Source organism: Aptenodytes patagonicus, chromosome 5 (assembly GCF_965638725.1).
Source record: "Aptenodytes patagonicus chromosome 5, bAptPat1.pri.cur, whole genome shotgun sequence".
In the NCBI taxonomy this organism is placed as follows: domain Eukaryota; kingdom Metazoa; phylum Chordata; class Aves; order Sphenisciformes; family Spheniscidae; genus Aptenodytes; species Aptenodytes patagonicus.
In genome coordinates this window covers 57263354-57286074 of record NC_134953.1, presented here as the reverse complement: position 1 = coordinate 57286074, position 22721 = coordinate 57263354, and the positions used below count along the sequence as shown (strand labels likewise).

Genomic DNA, 22721 nt, shown 5'->3' with positions numbered 1-22721 from the left:
ATGTTCTTCCTTCCTGCTCAATCTACAGCTCCATGACAATGCCAGAGTCTCAGCATGTTTGACCTATCAGCAGCTTGCAAGTTTCAAAAGCCTCTTTCCCTGTTTTCAGACATTACTCAGACACAGGAAAATAAAAAATATTTAGGCTCCTAATTGCTAAAATTCCTTTGGAAAATACACTGTAGGCTCCCATGGCACTTAGATTATTTTCAAGATATTACTAAAAGACAGTTTTTAAAAAGCCTTTAAAATTAATTAATACAACCAATGAACAATCAAAACAATTTTAGTATGGATCTAAGGAAAGAAATAAAAAAGAAGTATTTAGCGCTGTGCATGAATCCTTAGCCATACTGCAAACTGAAAGTTCTTTATTTTTTCCAATACTCTGAAAGTGTAATTTATAAGAAATACTTATTTGTTCTTGTGCTGAGACACTAATAATGACACTAGCACTCTAACCAGTGATCATAATATATTTTATGATGTCTAATATAATCTTTACATAGGAAAAGTATTCACAGCCATACTCATGAAAACATCCTTTTGGAACAGATGGTAGATAACCTAAACTATTAGGTCCATTTTAATCAGAAATCTGAAATATTCTGTTAACTGCTGTACAAGTCTTGCCCTGGAAAGAGAAGCTAATTAAATGAATGTAGAAATAAATTTAAAAAGATCTTGTCTGGATCCTTTTCTGCAGGACTTGGTATGAACATGATGCATCCCACCTCCAGCGTAATGGAAAGCAAAGAGCTGTGGCCAATTTCTTTAACAGATCCACTGCAAAAGGTAAGTACTACACCTCTGAAAGAGTATCTGTGACTCTCTATTTTGCACCTGTGTATTCTTCATCCACAAAAACCCCACATGGCAGCAGAGAAGAGGGCATATTTGAAAACCTCATGTTGGAAACGGTAGGATGAAAGGCAACGTTTTCACTAGTCTTCAAGCAGAACAGACACAGACAAATTGGTTTACCATCATAAAACTTGGTATTAAGATGACAGCAAACAGAATAACAAATACTAATACTAGCTTTTGTTTCTTACTGTGCATGTTTCATTTTTGCTTTTCATATAGTGTCATAAAGACATTAACTTGTATCAATATCATTAATTGTTCAAAACAATTCTTGCTTGCAATCTCATGTGCAATTAAAAAACAGCTCCAAAAGCACTTCCAGTAGCTGAAAAATCACTTTCTGTTGAAAATTGAGTCCTCTTGAAGATCTGTGTAAAATGCACTCTTAAATATTACCTTTTCAGGTTCATTTCTCCCAAAAACCACATACTCAGGAATATATATTGCAACATGGAGCCAAATTTGCAACCCAGCTTCTGCTGAAGTTAAAGATGATCATTATAAGACCTAATTCTTCATTTCATTATGCATCACACTAACAGGTTCAATAGATCTTTATGCTGGTGCAAACAGTTTTGTTATTTATAACCACTTTCAGATGACTTTACAGTATGGATTTGAACTTACACAAATGAAGATAATAAAATTACCTTTTTTCTTAAATAATCTAATCAAGGTAGTCTACTAATTTAAAATTAATGGGATGGAATGAAAATGTTGGACAGTTTCAAAATAAATTAAGTGTGGAACCAGGTTACGTTTAATCAAGCTGTCATGCAAATTAGTGGCTTCCAGTCAGTGAGTACTATTTAAAGAACTTCTTTGCTAGTGAAAATGTTTTTGGAACCATTACAGGTACTATCTACTTTAACAAAAAGGCAGGTGAATGCTAAAAAGTACAGCTCCCCCAGTACCAGGTTCATAATTACAATATTGTAAAGCTTTGCTAGAGAGGGAAACTCCACATCAGTCTACTGGGGGAGGGGGGTCAGCTATAGTAAATATTTTCAGAAAATAACTCTTAATCTGCAATATTATACACTGCTGCCAGAACAACAACAACAAAAAAAAAAGGAAAAAAAAAGCAAACAAAAACCCCCAAAACCAAACCAAATCAACCAACCAAAAAAAATTATATAAGGACATGATTCTTACAGGAAGAGAAACGCAGGAAATGTCCCTTTCTGCAGGAAATGAAGCTGTAAGAAGCAAAAGTCCCCCCCCGATGTCACGCCTTCTACCAGCATGTCAGCCTGGGCTCCCGGACTTGGCTCCAGGCCACCCCAGGGCACTTGCTGCCACTCAGGTCAGGTGCTCGACAAGCGCCAGCAGTGAATAATCAGCAGCAGGCACTCAAGCTGCACATTCCTGATACCGTTCCTTCCCAAGACTTATTATCTTCTAATAACTACAACCAGCCCTATGAAGGCATCACCTATTAAAAATGGCCAAAATTATACTTCAGTACTGCCAATGGCACTTATTTGTTAATTGAGTGGTGCTCTTTATTATCAACTGATTACACTAACTGAGGTACAAGATGCTGTAACTTTATAAAAGGATTGACAACGTCAATAATCTGTGTGCTGAATTACTGTTGTTATTTTAGATGAAGATTACTGAATCTCATCCAGATGAAGCAAAAGAACATTCTTGATTCTGCCATCACACAGGTACAGATGTATTAAAGAACATACATATGTAGTCAAATTAATATTCTTAAATAGAAAAAGGAATAATTTATTCTGCTATGAATATATTTGTATTGCTCTTCTGCACCCAGTCAAACTTTTTACTAGCAGATGTGCTTTGGATATTGTAATTTATCTGCTTCTAACTTATGAATAATGTGTCAAGTCCTCTCCAAAGACAGCAAATGGTTGCACAGAAACTGTATTCTAGGTAACATAAACTTTGATCAACAGTAAATACTGCACATCATTTGCTGCTATAAAAGATAATATTACTTTGTACTATTACAATGTATTATCTTCCATCTAAGAGTTCAAAAGGTTTGCAAAAAATGTTAAGAATCTAAGCTTATTCCACTTCCCCCCGCCTCCCCAAAAAGAATCACAGGAATTTCAAACATACTCATATTTAGTGAACATCTGAAGCTTTATGCCTATGTTTTGTTGGGTGGTTGGTTTTGGTTTATGTACTTACAATTCTAAGCATTGCATCCCAAAAATATTTTATCATGAGTTGTAATCTTAGTGAGATAGTGGATTCTCCTCACGATTTATTGTAGCTATATAAGCAGGTCAACTGTTCATACATTTGACATCAAAATACCATTTAGACTCCATGGATGACTACCTGAATATCTCCTCCCATTTAGTCAGTACTTGAGTCTTGGCTCCTGGACTGACTTGGCTCTTCTGTGAGTTATGGCTTCCTCAAGTCACAGAGATAAATGCACTGAACCATCCTTAACGTTATAGTCCACTTTTCTACACAAGCATTATTTTCATGAACACTTCAAAGCAATATTCCTTCTGATCCTTCAGTTGGTTAATCTTGTAAAAAGGCAATGTATTTGAATGTGTCTAAAATACTAAAAAGTATGCTTTTCAAGACAGTCATTCCAGAAGTATCATATTTCAATTAAAAATAAATTTTGTTATATAAAATCTTCTCCTTCACTGTTCACTTTAGCTAGCTAATATATAAAAAAGCAGGAATCAGCATAGTCCACTGGAAATGTGAAGTTTCACAAGTTATTTGAATTAAGTCCCAAATACATATGCAGTGTTCAGGGTTATTACTATTTTCATGAACAGAATAATGTGTTTCCTGGACATGAATAGCTTCATTGCAGGGAAATTCATTGCTTCATAGGGAGGGAAAGGTGAACTACTACTGGGGAGAGAAGGCCATAGATACAGGAAAAAATAACATGCAGGCCGTAAAACTATTCTGGTATGCCAGTTACCTATATTTAGAAAGATCAGGCATCCTAAGATATTAATTATTTATATTACCATTTAAGCCTTATTGGTATTTATCAAAGAATGCATGTAAACTTGAAATATTTACACAAAAGTACTGTGCTCAATGAGATGAATATCACAGAAAGTGCTCTTTACACCTCCAAAACCAAGGTGCATTTTAAATCCCTTACCCGTTGATAAAATCAGTACAAATGAATCACAAATGTTTTACAGAGACAAAAAAAAAACAACAACATGATCAGATATTTGGATATAATACATGAAAGAGGAAGAGGAAAAAAAAAATCCAAAAACAATTCTGCAATTCGTAGGAAGTGATCCCAGCACCCTGAGCATACCCCAGGTCACCAGACTGTCACCTGCATGCGGGGGTTGGACCATGCCAGGCTGCCTAACTCGGCCACACCAGCACCACCAGCACCATCGCTTTGACCACACTCCCTCTGGCTATCGCAGCCTGGGTGAAAGCTGCAGGTTTTATAATCTCCTGAGAAAAGCATGCAGCTCTATATAAAAAAAATCAGAAAATTCAACTACCGTATCTATGCTAAAGGCTCTCGGATCTGCTCCACTCCACACCTGTGCCCCAAGTTTAATTTTAAATTTTGAACAGTTTTTCGCATTTCATAGATACTCATGACAGGGTCAGGGGCACTCGTGATGCCTCACCTCCTCTTCCTCTGCCCTCACCCCCCCCTTCTTCTGCCCTCGCCCCTTCATGTCCTTGCACTCACTGCAGACAGCATCAACCGCTCCACCTCTTATTGGGGATTATAAGCCAAATTTCTCCCCCTTTTGCTTTGTGCTAATCCCCCATCTTCTGTTATAGCTGGTCTGTAAGAGGCAGAGTTGGGCAGTGCTGCACTCGTGGCTCCCCCAGAAGGTCCCGTGGGAGGCTCAGCCCAACGCATCCCCCCCAGGCTGGGGCAGCCCTGAGCTGCAGCCTACCACAAATGACCAAGTTATCTGAATTTAATTTGCAGGATGTGTTTTATCTTTAGCACATACACCTTCATACTACCAGAAATGTAACATAAAGAAGGTTTATGCAAGTAAAAAAAAAAGTCACAAATTAAATACAATTAATTAAATTAATTTTAAACTAATTTCTAGCCATGTGCAAGACTCTATACTAAAAAAAAAAAATAGCTGTGACAAAAGATATACTTTGTTTTCTCTTCCTCTGCTATTTAATAGTCTCAGAATGAAAAGTCTAGTACAATTTCCTAGTCCAATTGTTCCAGCCGGGGGGAAAATTGCTCATCATAATTAGGCCACCTTCATAACGTATTTACTCATCACCTGGTCTCCTGTGAATGTGACCAAAGCTCCACACCTGTGAATTGGTGACCTATTCCTTCACCACTGGTCATTTTCCCACCATCTTCTCCTCTCACCTGAATTTGATCCCACTATGCACTTGTTCACTGTCGCAGACAGAAAAGCAAGGTTCACCAACTACAGAGAAAAATATATAAAAGATTGTTTGCTTTTCATGACCATGGAACCTGTACATGCAGTTTTCCTGGCAGGGCTTTGCTAGTGCGTGCTGGGTGACATGGGATGATGCCCTGGGTCTGGGTGGGAATGCCCCAGGACCCACTCACCCATCGGAGCCGCAGGGCTGGGGTGGTGTAAAGCTTGGTGATGGACCTGCAGAGGAGCAGGGAAGGACTAACCCAGCGCCCTGCCACAGCATGTGTGGCCTACTCAGTTGTCATAAGCCTGTTATCTTTCACAGCATTGGGGAATTACTCTTTCCAGTGTACTTAATATGTCTGGTGTATTGATTATTTATTGGTAAATATTCTTTTCAGCTATATGTGCCCTTCATTTTATCTGCCAGGCAGAGAATTAAAGTTCTGTCAAAAACAGAAGTTGCAATCCAATCTTGATTGTGGGGAGAGAAGCAGCTGGACCACTGCCGCAAGTTGGAAACTGTTGTTTTGATCCCTTCCCTGAAGTAACACAACTTTCATATCTTTTTAAAAAAAACTAAATATATACACAAAATTGTCTCATACATGAACACTGCGGAAAGTGAACGGAGCTCTCCAATAACAGAAAGTCTTTCAGATGATCTTCCTATGATCCTATATTCTTTACTGTGAGAGTGATGAGACACTGGAACAGGTTGTCCAGAGAAGCCGTGGACGCCCCCTCCCTGGAGGTGTTCAAGGCCAGGTTGGATGGGGCTTAGAACAACGTGGTCTAGTGGAAGGTGTCCCTGCCCATGGCAGCGGGGTTGGACTAGATGATTTTTAAGGTCCCTTCCAACCCAAACCATTCTATGATTCTATAAAAATTGGAGACATTGCTTTATACAGAGGACATGAAATATTTAATTGAGTATGTTTGAGTAATTATCCAGAAACAACTACAATGTTTGACCTGGCCCCAACTCGCACGCCTGCCCAGGAGAAGTGCCGCTGGTGCAGAGCCGGCAGCGGGTCCCTGCAGCAGCTGGACCTGGTGCTGCTGGGTGGCTCCTGCCTGGAGCTGCTCCAGCCCCTCACTCCGCGTCCACAGCCCAGCAGTTCTTTAACTGTGAGGTTAATGAAGAAAAAAAAGAACAAAAAGCCCCTCTCTGCAAAAGTCGGGGTGAGGGCTACGTATATGTCTTACTAGTAGGTAAGTTTTCAGTTTTTTCTAATAAGCAGCGTGTGTTTCCAAAATCCTGGAGGGTGACAGTCTCGTATAGGTTGGGACAGGATGCTAATCTTCTGATTTCTAGTTGAATTGTCAACTCAACAGTTTACTTCATGGCCCCTCTTTCTCCAGAAACAGCCCTAAAGGACTTCCAGAGTTAATGGTGCATGGTGTAATTCAACACACCAACATCTTCTGATATGTTCCAAATAATTTTCACAATTATTTGGACAGTGTACACTATGTTTCTCAAGCCATTATGTAAATTTACACCCTAAAATGCTTTACAAAGACAAAAACTTCCTGAAGAATTAAAGTAACTTGAATGATAAAGGTTGGGATTTTCTTTGTGGAGAGGAATATAATGATAATTTCTATAGCAGAGGTATGCAAGTTAGCTTTCACGTGTTGTTATAGTACACTTAAAAGATTTTGAAGGTCACAGTGGCTTCCTACAATCACTGCCCACAGCACCTAAAAATCTATTTACACATCATAAAACAGGAACTGCGATATGAGAGATGCTTAATACCTGAAAGAAAACTTTAGACTGATCAGGGTTTTTTTCACTGTTTATATTAGCATTTCAATGACATTTTTAATATTTAATTTTAGATTTACTTAATAACTGTCTTGAACAAGAATTATTAAGAGAATTTACACTGCTGAAGTGGGAGTGTGATTAGAAGTTAGAAGTAGCCTGGTGAGTCCAATCATAAAAGGTGTGCCTTAAGTGCTGCGATACAATTTAACTTGTATCGAGATGACCTAAAGTAGTAGCTAGACAGTGAAACACTTTAACACTTCTCTCCATATAACACATTTAAAAGTACATGATTTTGCCAGTTTACCGATTTAATTCCTATGATAAATTCAAGAAAATTATGACATAACACATCAAGATAAATGCATACATGCTTTTAAGGAATTAACCTATAATTCTGTAAATATTATATTATACCACCATATTAAATTTATAAACAAAAATATTTAGCATTAATATTATACAAAGAAATGTTTTAATTATTGCATTATTATGTATTATTTCATTCAGTAAGCAACACAATACCTGCAAAACTACTGCATTTTTAGCTCCCACTGGTATGAGATTTTTCATCACATCTATTAAAGTACATAACTAAGCTAACTCAATACTTTATAAGCACAGATCCTAAAATAAGTCAATTTAATAATGTAAGTCCTTTCTGAGACCTACATATACAGTTGTGCTCATTTTTTAACTAATTGAGTTCATCTGATCCAAATCCCTCATTAAAAGCTGCTATATTATGATGGTTAGGAACAGAATAACTGAAATAATTGCTTTTAGACCTGATAGAGTTACCTATTTGAAATCATGCTTTCAGTAAAGCTGGGTTCATTTATCTTGCAGAAAAGACCTCAGCCTTTCAGATTTTGTGACACAGTAGACAAACACAGAAGACAGCGCTTTTATTTATCTGTTTATTTTTGCCAAGACATCCATTCTTCTCGCCGCCTTTGGAAACTTATTATTGCCTCAGCTCAGGATATCAAATTATTTTGGGATTTCACTGAGACTTGCATTCAATCCACTAAAGACTTTAAACATTCAAAGTCTGGGACAACCTCACCTGTAATTTATTTCAAAGTGTGTTGACACTGTTCAACCTCTTTTAGGACCATTTCCCAATTTCTGTTATAATTAAGCTAAAAGCATCTTATCAATCTAAGAATCTGGTAGAGCAAGTCATCTTCTGCTCCTTAAGTTTACCTTCATTTATATGCAAGAAACCAAAAAATCTTTAGGAAATGCTTACACAAGCATGATTTGAGGGACTGACACAAAGATGAGTCAACACAACTTCTAGAATTTAAAAAAAAAAACAAAAACAAAAACCAAAAACAAACAACAAACTCTTTGAAAGCTGTGTTACTTAAATGTTTATCTTTGGTTAAACTCCATGTTTTCCTCTCAGCATCAAAGCACTGGTCCCGCCACCAAGCATGGGGTACCAAAAGGCTGTTCAGCTCTTGCGGCAGTCATTGCGTGAACATCACATTGGCAGAAGCCAATGCTTCCATGTGCACTCTGTAGTCCAAATAGATCAGAGCCCTGCAGACTGCCATCCCCTCACAGTGGATAACCCAATAGCTTGGTGCAATCACTGACTTCTGCCACCTTCACTTCAGTTCTGGATTTTCTGGAACTGGCAGAAATGCTATATGGAAGATTATCCATCCTTTCACCCCTCCTCTGAGGCACCTGAACCTCTACTGTTCTCCTTCATGCTCCCATGGGTCATGGCATGGGACTTATTCTCCTCCTCTCCCCCACTGGCAGGAAGAAGTTCTTGACTTTTATTCAGCCAATTTGGAGAAAAATAGCAGTTCCACATCTTGCTGAGTCTTCAGTGCAGTATGGCCCATTAATTTGGACTTCACAGTCTGCTTCACCTATACCTTTCTGAAGCCTCACCAGAGAACCTGTGAGCCCATTTCACGAGCCAGGTGCCACTGAAGTAAAGGACACTGAGCCAGGACACCTTCTGGGTGATGCATCATGGACCCAGGAGATGCATCACGGACACATGGTCTCTCAGAGGAGTCTCAGTGTTGGCAGGTCCAGGGCTAGAAAAGCAGGAGAAGCAACTGCGGAGGCATTAACCATCCCTGTCCTCCACTGGGAAGGGGCTGAGGCAAGTACCGTGGTTCCAAAATGCAGTACACAGCCATGACAACAATTTCCATTCATTATCGAGCACAGTACTGCTCTTAGCACAGACCTTACTCTCTGTACACGCACAGGCACCCTCCCCAGCTCTCACACCCACCGCCAACCATGGGAGCTTCTGACCATCATGCTGTTCTATAACACAATACAGAGAATGTGATCTGATATTAAATTACATCAGTAATAATATACACTTTATTTTGAACTGTGTCACAAACATAAAATGTGTTTATTCCAAGACTGCAATGTACCACTTACCAAAAGTATTGGCTTCAATATTTAACATTTTCATTTTTCCATCACGCATTTACAGCTCTATTTTAAAATTAAGTGACACCACAATTTACTGAAAGCTAAGGTGTCGTGGTTTAACCCCGCAGGCAGCTAAACACCACACAGCCGTTCGCTCATTCCCCCTCGCCCAGTGGGATGGGGGAGAGAATCGGAAAAAAGGTAAAACTCGTAGGTTGAGATAAAGACAATTTATTAGGACAGAAAAGGAAGGAAAAATAATAATAATAAAAATAATAATAAAAATAAAAATAATAATAATAATAAAATATACAAAACAAGTGATGCACAATGCAATTGCTTACCACCTGCCAACCGATGCCCAGCCAGTCCCTGAGCAGCAGTCACCGCCCCCCAGCCAACTCCCCCCAGTTTATATACTGAGCATGATGTCATATGGTATGGAATATTCCTTTGACCAGTTTGGGTCAGCTGTCCTGGCTGTGCCCCCTCCCAGCTTCTCGCTGGCAGGGCATGAGAAGCTGGAAAGTCCTTGACTAGTGTAAGCACTACTTAACAACAACTAAAACATCGGTGTGTTATCAACATTATTCTCATCCTAAATCCAGAGCACAGCACTGTACCAGCTACTAGGAAGAAAATTAACTCTATCCCAGCCAAAACCAGGACATAAGGTTATGTCTAGAGGTCCTGTGTCAAGTTGAACATTTCTAGTGGGTAGCATCACAATCACAAAGAATGGGCAAACTTAATGCATTCATTTACACCCTCCCCCATTAAACTTCTTTCTGATAATTATAAACTAGTAAATTGGCATGTTGGTATCAGGAAGCCAGCCCACAGAAGCACTGTTTCCCCTGAAGGCTGAGTCCCAGCCAGATCCTCTCACCCTGCTCCCAGCAACACTGCCTGCTGGCTGTCACTACATCTCATTATCTCACACTACACATTTTACACAGGATTTCACCTTATGGCGGAGGAGTGCCCACCAGCTGATAATTCATAGCTATGAAGAGCTTTCCAGACTAGCAACAGACCATGAAGAAACATCAGAAGATGTGGAGACCAGAGCCACCCAGTTGAATGCCCCAGACCAGACCCCTTCGTGACTTCATGCAATGTGCACAGTGACTATGGCTCTGATGAACATTTAGAGTCCAAGCTAAAATTTTGGGCACACATGTCAAAATGACCAGAGAAGACAAGTGCCCGTGGCAGCATTTTGGCACCTGGGCACCACCCTGCAGCAATGCCAACCTTTGCTCTGCAAACACCCGCACTGGGTAGCCCCCCAGGGACGCTGCGCCCTGCACCCGCCCAGCCACGCACGCTCCTGCTGTGTACACAAGCGGTGGTACCCGCCTGCCCTGGTCAGAGCCCACCCAAAAGTTAAAAAGCTCTTGCACTGATTTTGAAGGTTGTTTTTGAAGGTCTTCTGGCTCCCTGAAAGAGCTGCCCCAAGTTCAGACCAGCACACGTGCTGGGGATGGTGAAGCAGCAGGACTGGCTGCTTCAGACCCTTTGGGCTGGCGCACCCTTCCTGAGAGTGCTTCTGCTGCCACCAAGTCTCTTACTTTGAAAGAAGAGAGTAAACTTTCCCGAATTAAAACAAACCAAAAATTGCAGAGAACAAGCACGTGCTGCTTGTTCCTGTGCTTCTGATCCCGAGTGAATGAAGTGCTCTAACATGTTGTCTCTGCAAACTTCCACCGATGTTATTAAAACCCAGAGCTAGTAAAATGGAAGTAAAATCTCTTCATAGATATTTCAGTACTTAAGCTGGTAGCTTATTAAAACCTACTAAAAAATTATTGGAGTTTTCACACAAGGGCTGTACTGGACTACCTGCTCAGATTTTAAATACACTTAGCTGTCCCAATGAACTTTATTCTTCCACATACAAAGCCTACTGGCATATGGACCATTTTTTTACAACAGGGTAGAACGGCAAGTGGAAGAGAAAGTTCTAGGCAACCAGCATGGCCAAGCAGAAAGAGGGGAAAAAATGGTTTAGAAAAATACTCCTTCATTTATGCCAGCAAATTTTTTGTTCCACAGCAGCACAAAACAATTTATTCTGCAATGCTTTCCTGTTTTCACATGGCTTCTACCTTCACCATAACCCAGAGGCTGCTGGAGCTATCTATAGCTACTAGGAGCATTGCTTTTCCACACGCGCTGTGCAGCCACAACCAAACCCGAAGGGAGCACCTTTCCAGAGCAGGCACCGAAGGTACCGCTGAGGAGGCATGCCAGCGCGCTGGAGTAAGGAGTCTGTTCTATTTTAAATGTTCTTCTACAACTTCTACATAAAATGAACAGCTTTAATATAAAAAAAAAACACCCAGCACTAAGTCTATAAAAAATACATATGTGTGCCTATATATATATTATTTTAGTTAGAAATTCATCTACTGTGCTGAGGAAAAAGTAATGATTTTCCTGTAAGTCAATAGCTACCAGGCGGATGGACGGATGGATGGATGGATGGATGGATGGAGTACCCTTTTTCACCACGTATTAGAAATGTAACAAAATAAACACACTGAATCACCAGCTTCCTACTTCCCTGTGTGTGTTCCTGGACACCAAGCAAAGGCCCATCTGGCATGGCGGGTTAGGATAGGTCCTTCTGCAGGTGCCCAGCCCAGCCTCCCCGAGGAGCTGGGAGCTGTTTGCTGCTGGGGCGAGGCGGGATGTAACCGCTACTTATTTTTGCATAATCACATACACCTTAACCACACTAAATCAGAACTTTGTTTGAAACTTCCCCTTCCCTTCTTCAATCATGTTTCCTTGGAGAGAACTGTCCTCCATGTCATTCTTGGTTAATTAAATACACTAAATCTGTAGCCGGTAGCAAAGCTACAGTGCGCTTCTAGATTTGTGGTTTACAGATGCTCCCCTCTCCAATCAGTAAGAAATGGGAGTGTGGTTTCACAGTTTTGTTTTCTTCTTTAACTGGTTATTTATAACTCTTACCTGGTCCTGCTTCCCACCAGTTCCTATTGCTAACCTGCCTGGAAGCATCCCAGTGCCTCTCCGCTCTCCGCTGACAACAGCATCATGCCACTGACGTCGGTAGCTCTGGAGCTCCTTACCAGGACCGTGCTTTGAAGAAACACATCTCCTCCGTACCTAACAGCATCTAAAGCAAGCCTGAACAGTTGTGCAGTGCAACACAACAAACCTGTCAGTCAGTCCTTTCCAAGGAAATAAAGGGCAAAGGTCTGCATCATCTTCTTCATACCCGGAATAAATTTAACAGGAGCAGTCATGTCAAGTGAAAATCAGGTGGTCGGAAAGGGAGGACTTCAGTCTCAAGTGCTGTTTTATGATGGTGAATTATATTCAGTTTAAAAACATTTTTAGCTTGAAGCCAGTGAAATATCAAAGGCATACAACTGTACAGTAAATTATGTATGCCTATGTTTTGTAGAGGGAATAAGGTTCCTGCCTACTTTTGACAGATTTGCATTATGTAAATTTAGCAGGCATATCACAGATGCTACACTAAACTGGACCGTTACCATATTCCTGTATATTTACATAAGTATAGAAAAAAAAATACAGCGCATATATATAAATATATAGAATTTCCTTCATTTACATTGACATTTGCATGAGAAAAATTACCGGAGATTTCTGCAAGAAGTATTGTATGTTAATGAGATATTTTCCAAGACAAAACTGTTACTGCTAACAGTTGGATTTTCTCTTTGTTTTAATTATGCATGACTAATGATAGCTGTTTGGCTGTCTGACCACCAGATTGTCTGCTGTTGCCAAGGGAAAATCTTTTAAAATAGATTGACTGTTTTTCTGTTATAAAACAGAGCATGTTCTACTTCATGTTATATTTTTTAACAGTTTTGCAGTTATAAAAATCAAAACTTGAGTTGAACTCACTGGTGGGTCATTCTCAAAGTCACCACCAAATCTCTACTGGCGTTATAAGTAATACACCGTACAAAACCAGAGCTACAGCTAAAGCTACTGCAGACATCTACTGGCTCCATGTGCTGTTACGTATACGGAAAGTACTACAGAAAGAGTTCCATGAAACACTGCTGCAACGGCATAACATTTTATTTGGCCTATTTTACATATCCACCTACATGCAAATGCAGGTGCACTAATGAATCCAGCCTGCTCTGGCGTCTCCGCCAGCTTTAATGCTAGGAAAAAACTGTGCATCCAGTCAGAGGAAGAAATATTTTTTCTACCGAGTTTAAAAAATATTTGAAAAAAGTAAAAAGAAGATAGCTTGATGGTTTCTGATACGGTAGGTTAAAGGTGAGTGGGATTTGGTACACCTGTGCAGAACACCAGAGCACTGCAACCTCAGCCAGCTCCAAGAGCGAGGGTCTGCTCAGGCTGTACTCTGCCATGCTGCATACAGGGGTGAGTGCCCAGCCACCCAGCAATGCACCCTATGCAATGGCACACCTGTACCAAGCAGCCCAGCAGAGCTATTCAGCCCCAGCGAAGAGTCACCCTGGCCCCACTACATGTCTCTGCTCCAGAGCTGGCTTAGCGGTGAGGGCTTGGGATGGCTGCCCCACACTAACAGCATGGTGGAGGCACAACTACCGACAAGAGACAGAGGAGGCACTGCCCCAATGATTACAGACTTAAGTAAGCACGTCACAAAGTTAGCATCAACCTTGAACTGACATCTGGGTTGAGTTGGGGGGAATGGAAATTTTGCAAATTTGAGGAGTTACTTCCTCTGCTTCCAAGTGGGACCTTTCTTTTCTGGTAAGTACGTGGATTTTGTACTGATCATCTCTGCTCAAAGGCTGAAAGAGAGCCAGAGCTGAAGAGGACTCTGAACACCCTACCTCTGCCAACAGGCAGTGCCTTAGCAGAGGAGTATTTAACAAACATTTCTCCCCATGTTGCTCATGAGGAACAGCATTCTTACGGGAAGACAAAGTTTGTCTTTCAACCTTATCTATGTGGATCATTTTGACTCACAGATGCAGCAAGGTAAAGGAGCCAGCAGCTCTGGTACCAGAGGCCTGTGGATGGATACAATCAATTAACCTGATCGATTAGTGCAATGTTACCTCATCGCAGGCAAGTCCACTGCCGCCGCTGTCACCTGCAAAATCTTACTGAATTTATCCAGAGCTGTGGTCAGCCAGATTAACCTGCCCTTGCCTTACTTTACTTTGCTGGCTTGAACCCCTCTAGTTCTGAAAAAAATGTTGTTTATTCTCAGACCATGCTGCTCCTTGCCCTGCACCTGGGGTATTCTGAAGGGGGTGGCCAGCGGCGGGGCAGTGGCTTACTCAGTGGCTAGAGCAGCACGGATGCTGTGCATCACCTATTCCTTCTCATTCCCTTACCATGAAGAGCGACAACCCCATTATGGAGGAGTGCAAGAGAGGATCCTTTGAAAGGATGGCCCATGATATTAAAATACTATAGTATGTGTGCAGGACTGGCAGTTGGCATGGGCCAAAGCCATGCCAGGGAGAGGGAACAACATGGGCAATAGCCTGCCAGTGCGTGAGTGCTCCCCGACCCTGCCTGGCCAAGCCAGGACATGCCAGTCTATGTCTGGGACCTGCCTGCCTTCATGGGAGGAGTGCAAGCCTCACTGTACCCATCCATCTCTGCAAGCATCAAAAAGAGCTGAAATGTCTCCAGATTGATTCCTTGAGCTTTCTGCAGCACAGATTTTAGTTTCCAAACACAGTGTTGGGTCAAATTTCTGCCAGGAGAGACAGTGGTAAGCCAGTACTGCGTGCCGCTGATTGGCCTGTGAAACAAGTCAGCCTGAACCCCCAAGAATTGTTTCCCTGGGATATCGGCTACAGTCAACTCTTACGCAAGATGACAAGGAGAAAGTAATTTAAGTCTCTGTTTTTTCCTCAACAGAACAGCCCTTCGGAACAAATTCTGTTTTTCATTCCTTACTGATTCCTTGTTTTGTTAGTTCCTCTGCAGAACATCTGAAACATTTGCGGTCGTTTAAAATTATAAATTATTTTAATTTACTCTGAATTTATTTATTATTACTGCACAGACAAGAGGCAAGCGCCATAATGTGCTTGTTTAATAATTGGCAGGGATTTGGAACATGAATGTCTTGCCCAAACAACAACTTAATTTTTTTTTTGGGGGGTGCACATATGTCTACATGTACCACAGTCACATTTCAGAGAGATAGAAACAAAGCTTTACATAGCCAAAAAATTTATGATCCTGAACTCCGCAAGAATACCAAAAGAGTATGGAAGTCAAGAAATGTACCTTTTAAAGTCATAAAGGAAAGAAGAAAATTTTTATATTTATTACACCACCGGTTCCTCCATAAACATATCTGCATTTATACATGGGTGCACACAATTGTATCCAACACTGGCATGTGGACATGCATCAGAGGCACTGTGATGCTAGAATATACATAGTATCTTAAAATTTAAATATGATATATACACTTGATATTCACCTGCTATTCATACTGCAAAACTTTCATTCCAAATGCCCAATTCTCAGTAATATGAATGACAACGGACAGAGAATGTTCAGCAGATATGTCACCAGCTTTCCATCACCACTGTTGATCCTTTGGCAGAGACTGTTGGCTATAAAAGGCAGCTTTTCTTGGAAGAGAAGCCAAAACCAGCAAGTAAGTCCCAAGCTCCAAAAGTCATTAGTCCCCCTCAGCAATTTAAATATGAATTAGGCACCTACATGCCCCTGAGAACCTGAACAGCTTCAGAGTTGAAGCCTGCTTGACCTTCTTGACACAGGTGCTCAAGCCACACAGGCACCTTCAGTGATTTTGACCGGAGCAGCTGGATGTTCCTCAGGACCACTGATCTGGGAATGCACGGGATTTCATAGCTCAAGAAGTGTTGGCAAGGAGCCCCCACAAAATAAAATACATGATGATGACCATAAAACTGTAGTTTCATTCTTGAGCGCCTGGAGTCAGGGGAAGCAGATGCAGGAACTGGAAATGGTCCCAGCAAGGTTTCATCTGGTCAGGACTCCCCTGCACCCATGGTAAGGCACTGATGTGCTTTACTGGGAAAGGGGAAGTCTGATCTGAAAATGAGAATGTTTTGAAAGCCAGAGAAGCAGGAGACGTGGGTTTGGCTGTTGCTGCCAAACCTCTCCTGCCAAAACAGACTTCATTCCCATACCAGAGACTGATTTCAGAGACCCTGCATTTGGTATCCCTAAGGGGACCCAGATTAGAAAGATAATGTTAGGTGGACATCTCTCCCTTGAACTGTCAACATTCATCAGAGGAGAGCCGTGGTGGAGAACAGGGAGCATCCCATTTTCCAATATGAGTGAAGAAGATGGCACACAGCTGGGAAAGTAATTTTCAATAGACAGTGAGAACTGTGATCTCTGTGAAGCTCCAGGGAGCCTCAGTGAAGCATTGAGTCATCAGTGCCACACAAGGAACAGCATTTCTCCAACACACTGCCTTGCATGCCTCCTATGCCACCCCGGGGGTGTCACAGTCAAAAAGCTCGGTACCTCTCAGGGGAGGCAGAAGTCATGCTTGCTGCATTTGGGGCAGCGGCTCTCCCAGACAAGGACACTGAGAGACACGGAGGATGCCAGGATCTGCTCTTCCCGTTCCCCAGATGGCAACTGCTTCCACCAGCAGAAAAACTTATGGAAAAGGAGAAGCTGAGTAACTCTAAAAGCAGCCACCAAAAGAGATGGATAGTTTCAGATCAGCTGTCTACCACGTGCCCAAACCTTTTAATACCAGTAAAAACATACCAGTAAAACATACTCCTAGACACTGTTCATCTGCAGCTGCTTAGCACAGCCTGTCCTGTGTTACCTGTTGGTTCATACGAAGTGTTTGATGACTACCTCAAGTCTCTGAGACAGGGGAGAGTGTGACTGCACATGACGTAGACCTGAAACTCTCCAAGGTGGAAAGAGAAGCAGCCAGGCTACATGAGAAGAATTTCAAATTTAGAAAACAAACAAAAAATCCCCAAACCTCCTGACTTATGACAAAAAAAACCCCAAAAATCTTCTCCTATAATCACCCTTCTCAGATGACTGTTGGCTGCCCTAAACCTCAGATAAAATTCACATGGGGTGGCCTAAAGAGACTACTGTGGTCAAAAACAGGTGGATGAAGTTCAATCTACCTGTTAACAAGGCTGGCCTAGAACTGATCCCTGGTTTTGCCAGACAGGTTTGTCAAGAACCAATGTCCGCTCTGTAATCACAACTGGACACGGTTATCTGTTTTACAGCTTCCACCACTCCTACTCTTCACTGGCAGCCTTTGGGAACCTCGATCCAATGGATCCCAGCTCGAGGTTTATCTCTTTGCAGGGAAGAATTCACATTATTTTACATATTGCGGAGCATAATTTCATAAATTACTCTATAATCACATAGTGGTAAAAAAATCCTTAGCTTTTTTAAAAATGTGTCAACTTTAAAACTTAATTTACTGTGATTACACAATGTAAAAGTACTATCAGGTAAACTGGCTTTCATTATACATGAGCTTTAAGAAAAATAAAATGCAGGATAAAAAACTTTGCTTGCTAGAGAAAACCATTTTGATGATCTTCAGATTTGTACATGTAGATATCTAAGGGGGTTTTGTTTACAAATTGCAGATGAGGTATGTAGGAACTGTTAAGAAACATATACTTGTTTTCTTGGATATATAAAGCCAAGAGGGCCACACGCACAAATCAGCTGTAACCTAGATAAGCATCAGCACAGAAAGTCAGAGAGAAATTACCTTTTTTTTCTCCCAAAAGCAGAAATACCTTTTGCTGCAATCCTGGTGGTGAGCTCTCCGGCTGCCCTCCCTGCATCACTCCGTGCAGGGCCAGCGGGAAGGGGATGGAGCAGCCCCCACCCAAGTGGAGGTGGCCTTCATACTCCCTCAGCATCCAACCCTCTAGTACAAGCACTGCTTACGGGGCAGCGAGGGAAAAGAAACAGGTTACCCATGTCTGCTCCAAGCAAATTGCTCTGCATTTGTCACCTCTCTTAAAACGCTCCTGTTTCAAAATTGCTACTTCTGCTGTCAGTGTAACGGATATGCTGCAAACATACAGTGATCCCTCTCCTTATAGGAGGTCTTGAAAAGGGTCACTAGAGAAATTCAGTTCTGAAAATACAGACTGTTTCCTGTATTTCTAGCAGGTTACAATGTAGCAATTTATTCTTTTAATAAAATAATGTTTTTATAACTTGCTCTCTCCTTCCTCGTTTGTTCTCATTAAATCTTAACCGGTTGCCTGGGAAGGATATAGAAAAGATGCAGAACAGAATTATACTTCTGAAAATAAGTGTCTTCCCAAAATTATTTTGCCATACAAAACAACGGCATTACTGATATAATTTCTTATAACTTCAATAAACAGAGACACAAATAGTGTTGGGACTGCATGGATCAATCACTGATTGAAAACAGACAAAAGGTACCAGGTTTTAATTATTGAGACTACAGAAATAACTCATCATCAGAAAGAACACCTTGGCTAATGAGAGATTTTCTTTAAAAAATAATTGCTAAGAGGTTTTCTGTACCAAAACAGGTGCTAAGAGACATTCTCGGCAAACTGTCTATTCTGCCAGTCCATCTGGAGGTGAAAAGTGTGGGGTGCCATGCCTTTTGCCAGCTTTGGGGAGTGCTGACCAGGAAGGCTGTGGGAGAACCACGAGCATGCCAGCATTGCCCAGGCACCGGGGAAGTGTGGCCCAGCCCTGCGGTGGTCCAGGCGGCGAGGACGGGGCGTGTGTCCACGCCACGATGTGCAGCGATGGTCAGGGGCAACGGGGGGCCTGGCCAAGCAAGAGCACCGGGCAGGGAGCGATGCTCACAGTTTTGCTTCTACAGCACTAGAAAAACGCTGCATGCGTTTGATGCTAAATTGATTAATTACACTTTCATATGAATTAACTATTTTAAAATGAGGGAGCTGCACTACTTATTTTACTTCATGTTAACACTTAGAGTCTTTTACTGGAAAACCTCAGCAGTTAAGGAGGCTTTATTCCTCATCTTTAGTAAAGACAATGAAAACTTCATGTGAGAACTGAGACTGGAACTTGGCTCACTCAGTCTGTCACCTTATTCATTGAAATAGGCTATGCACTTTCTTCTCTAATATTTTAGCTCAAAACAAGACTCGCAAGTAAAAGTTTATCCTCAGTTCAATGCAGGTAACCCCATTTATTTGCACTCCTTGCAGACCTCAAAACGTGGGTCGATACATAATTAAGCTGCACAGCTGAGTAAAAGCCCTGAGAAACAGCACCACAGCCCTAGGAGCCGGTGCAGGGTGTGTGCCGAGCAAGCGCTCCTGCAGCACCCGCAATGCCCTCTCATTAGGGGACGCCTCCACCTAAACGCATGTCACATAAATCACCCTAATCTTCTTGCAGCCAAGAAAATGCTGACTCAAAGCCATGGGAATTACTCCCATATTCTAGCATTAATTATTAAAAAAAGGAATGCTAGAAGCTTTAGGCACAGTGCTGTCTTTGTAACAAAGTAAGGAGGTAACTTTTGAAGCCCTCATTGCTGGAGAACAGATAAAATTGGAGAAGCCTGGTGCTGAAAGGTGAATCAACACGTGCCAGCAGAAGGGAGCTGATGGCCATCTTGCCATAAGAGTCTGGGAACTACAGCGCACAGCCAACTTTGGATGCTGCAATGTACAGTAACTGAGAACAGCTAAATTCAAACGGCTATAGAGCTGGAAAGAAAAACTCCTTTTCTAACACCCACGTTGTTTTATCCAGCTCACTGGAATTTGTATTTAAATAAATAGCCAGCTTCCAATACTTAGGACACTAATAACAATTATTTTAATGTATATTGAAACATATTTATGTCACAAATATCCAGCAAGGAAAAATTTGGGAGGAGCAGTGACGATGTGCAGTGAGAGACTCAAAATAAACAGCTCTACCCATCTTCTGCATACTCTTTTGAAAGTGTTTTCTCTTATAGTGATCCTACATTTTGCCTTTCGAGTTGCAATACCAGCTGAAAACAAAATAAACTTTGATTTGAAAGAAAGCCTACAAAAGGCAGATGAAAGTTAATCACAGAGCAAGAAGAACGAGAAAACAGATGTAATGCATGTTATTTCACCATCTAATTGCTTTGTTCCGGAGTTCAGTAGTGATGTTTATGCTTCCTTTAGCAGCATCTCTTTACGAAACAGATACTCTCCCTCCCTTGTGAGGAAAAAGTAATGTTTTAATCTTAAAGCTCTAATTTCATTTATGTAACCTATCCAGCTGCACAGACACTGAGTTTCAAACACAATCTGAGGCCTAGAAAACCGAATGTATTCCAGCTGAAACCCACCAAGAGGTAACCTTTAGAGTAATTCCACATTTTTTTAATAAGGTAGTTCTAAATATATATTTGTTTACGTCCTAATAACATTTAGTCCTGGCTGAGTATGTGTCTTAACTGCCGCTAACTCACCAAGTTACCTTCTCTGCAACCTTTAAATCTGAAGCAGTACAAATAAAATAGACTTTTTTTTAAAATTTCCTTTGATTCTCCAATTCTGCAGACAGAAAGCACGAGGACTTTAGGACATCTCAAAATACAGAGTATAATCGAGGTATACATAAAAAATACTTGTCAGCTGCCCTACATAGACATCTACTGTATTTTCAGTAGCTACTACACCAGAAGCAGGCTGACTTACTATAAACTGATTCCAAATTCCTGTTGAAAATACCTCATGCAGCATTTTACAGCATATTGTAGGATCATTAAAAATGCATATGGCTAAAATACTTTGTAATCTGGAGATCTAAGTGAGTGACACCCCAACAAAAAATAATACAGCCAGATACTTCATAGCTTAAAACTACTGCCAATTAAATCAGAGATTTATCACAAGCAAGGAGGTTCAACCCACTGCAATCGTATTCCAGATAACGAGAAAACGTATTTTTCTTGAACTATAGCAATATCATGACAGAAGTACAATGCATGAGTAAAAAGTTAGAATTGGGGGAAAAAAATAATCAAACCAAGCCAGAGGATTAATGAACTCAAATCGGAAAGAAGGATTCAAGTAGATTAAGTATGGTGTACGATTACTGGTAAACAAATTTTGCTCCAGTCAACCGGACTGAAGAAAACATACTGTAAGCACAGGGAGCGCAAGGTTCATTAGGAGAAGCAATAACAGAGCTATGGTAAGCATGTAATCTCCTAATGGCATAAAGCTAGCTTTCCACGTTAATCGTTGAGAAATATGAAAATGTAAAAAAAAAATAACAACGCAAATACTTCTGACAGGGCATAATCCTCAGCACCGTGTTACAGCCCAGCGATACCCTGCCAGCGATGCTCGGACTGCAGAGCCCGAAACCGATGCCAGAAGCCAAAACTGCATCATTTCACCCAGCAGCCGATTTCCAAACTTCTATCAACAGACCGTGCTTTACTAAACATAGAGTTAAAACCGAGAAACGACTTCTAGCACGCAGCGGGACCCGCGCACCACACCCCCGGGCACCGGGCGAGCGGCCCGGCGGCCGCCCCAGCTCCGGGGATGCGGGCACCGGGCGCTGACGGTGACAACTTCCCCGCACCGCCGGGGCACCCCCCGACCCTCCCCGGGGGGAGCCGCGCCGCCGCAGCATCCCCGAGAGCGTAGGAACCCCGACCGCTCTCGGGGATGCAGCAGCGGCGGCGGCGGGGCCGGGCGGGCGGCCCCGCTCCGTGCGCCCCTAACCCCCCTGGCCCGCCCGCCCCATCGCGGCCGCGATCGCCTCCTACCTAAGCACCGCCGTGTCCCCCTTCCTGACCACCAGATTGTCCACGGCCGCCCCGGGGAAGTCTCCACCCGGAGCGGCGAGTCGCCCGTGGGGCAGGAGACAGCAAAGGCCGAGGAACACGATCGCCAGCCACTGGTGGGAGCCCCCGGCGCTCCGCACCAGCGGCACCATCTCCGCGCCGCGCCGCGCCGCTCCGCGCTGCCCCTGGGCCTGGCGGCGGCCGAGCGCTGCCCCCGGTGGCGGCGGCCCCTGGCTGGTGCCCGCGGTCGGTGGCCGAGCGCGGAGCGTGGCTGCTCCCGGGCGGCCGCCGCAGCATCTAGCGAGGAGGGCAGCGCGCCCGCTCTGCGCGCCGCGGCGGCGGCTCGGCGGCGGCGGGCGGCCCCCGCTGCCAGCCCGTTGCCACGCAGCCGTCGCCCTGGCAACCGTCCCGGCGGCGGAGGGATGCGCGCCGCCCTCCCCGCCGCTCCGCGGGGCCGGTCCACCCCCCCCCAAGGCTTCCCGCTCCG

The 22721-nt window shown here is 42.5% G+C and overlaps 1 protein-coding gene across 1 annotated transcript in view; it reads right to left on the bottom strand.

The window, feature by feature from the left end:
* Positions 1-22396, bottom strand: part of NEGR1 (neuronal growth regulator 1) — a 315598-nt gene extending 293202 nt beyond the window's left edge. The window contains exon 1 of the mRNA XM_076339938.1: positions 22217-22396. Coding sequence (XP_076196053.1) covers positions 22217-22386 — 170 coding nt within the window. The 5' untranslated portion in view covers positions 22387-22396. The remainder of the gene's footprint in view (positions 1-22216) is intronic.
* Positions 22397-22721: the final 325 nt, after the last annotated feature.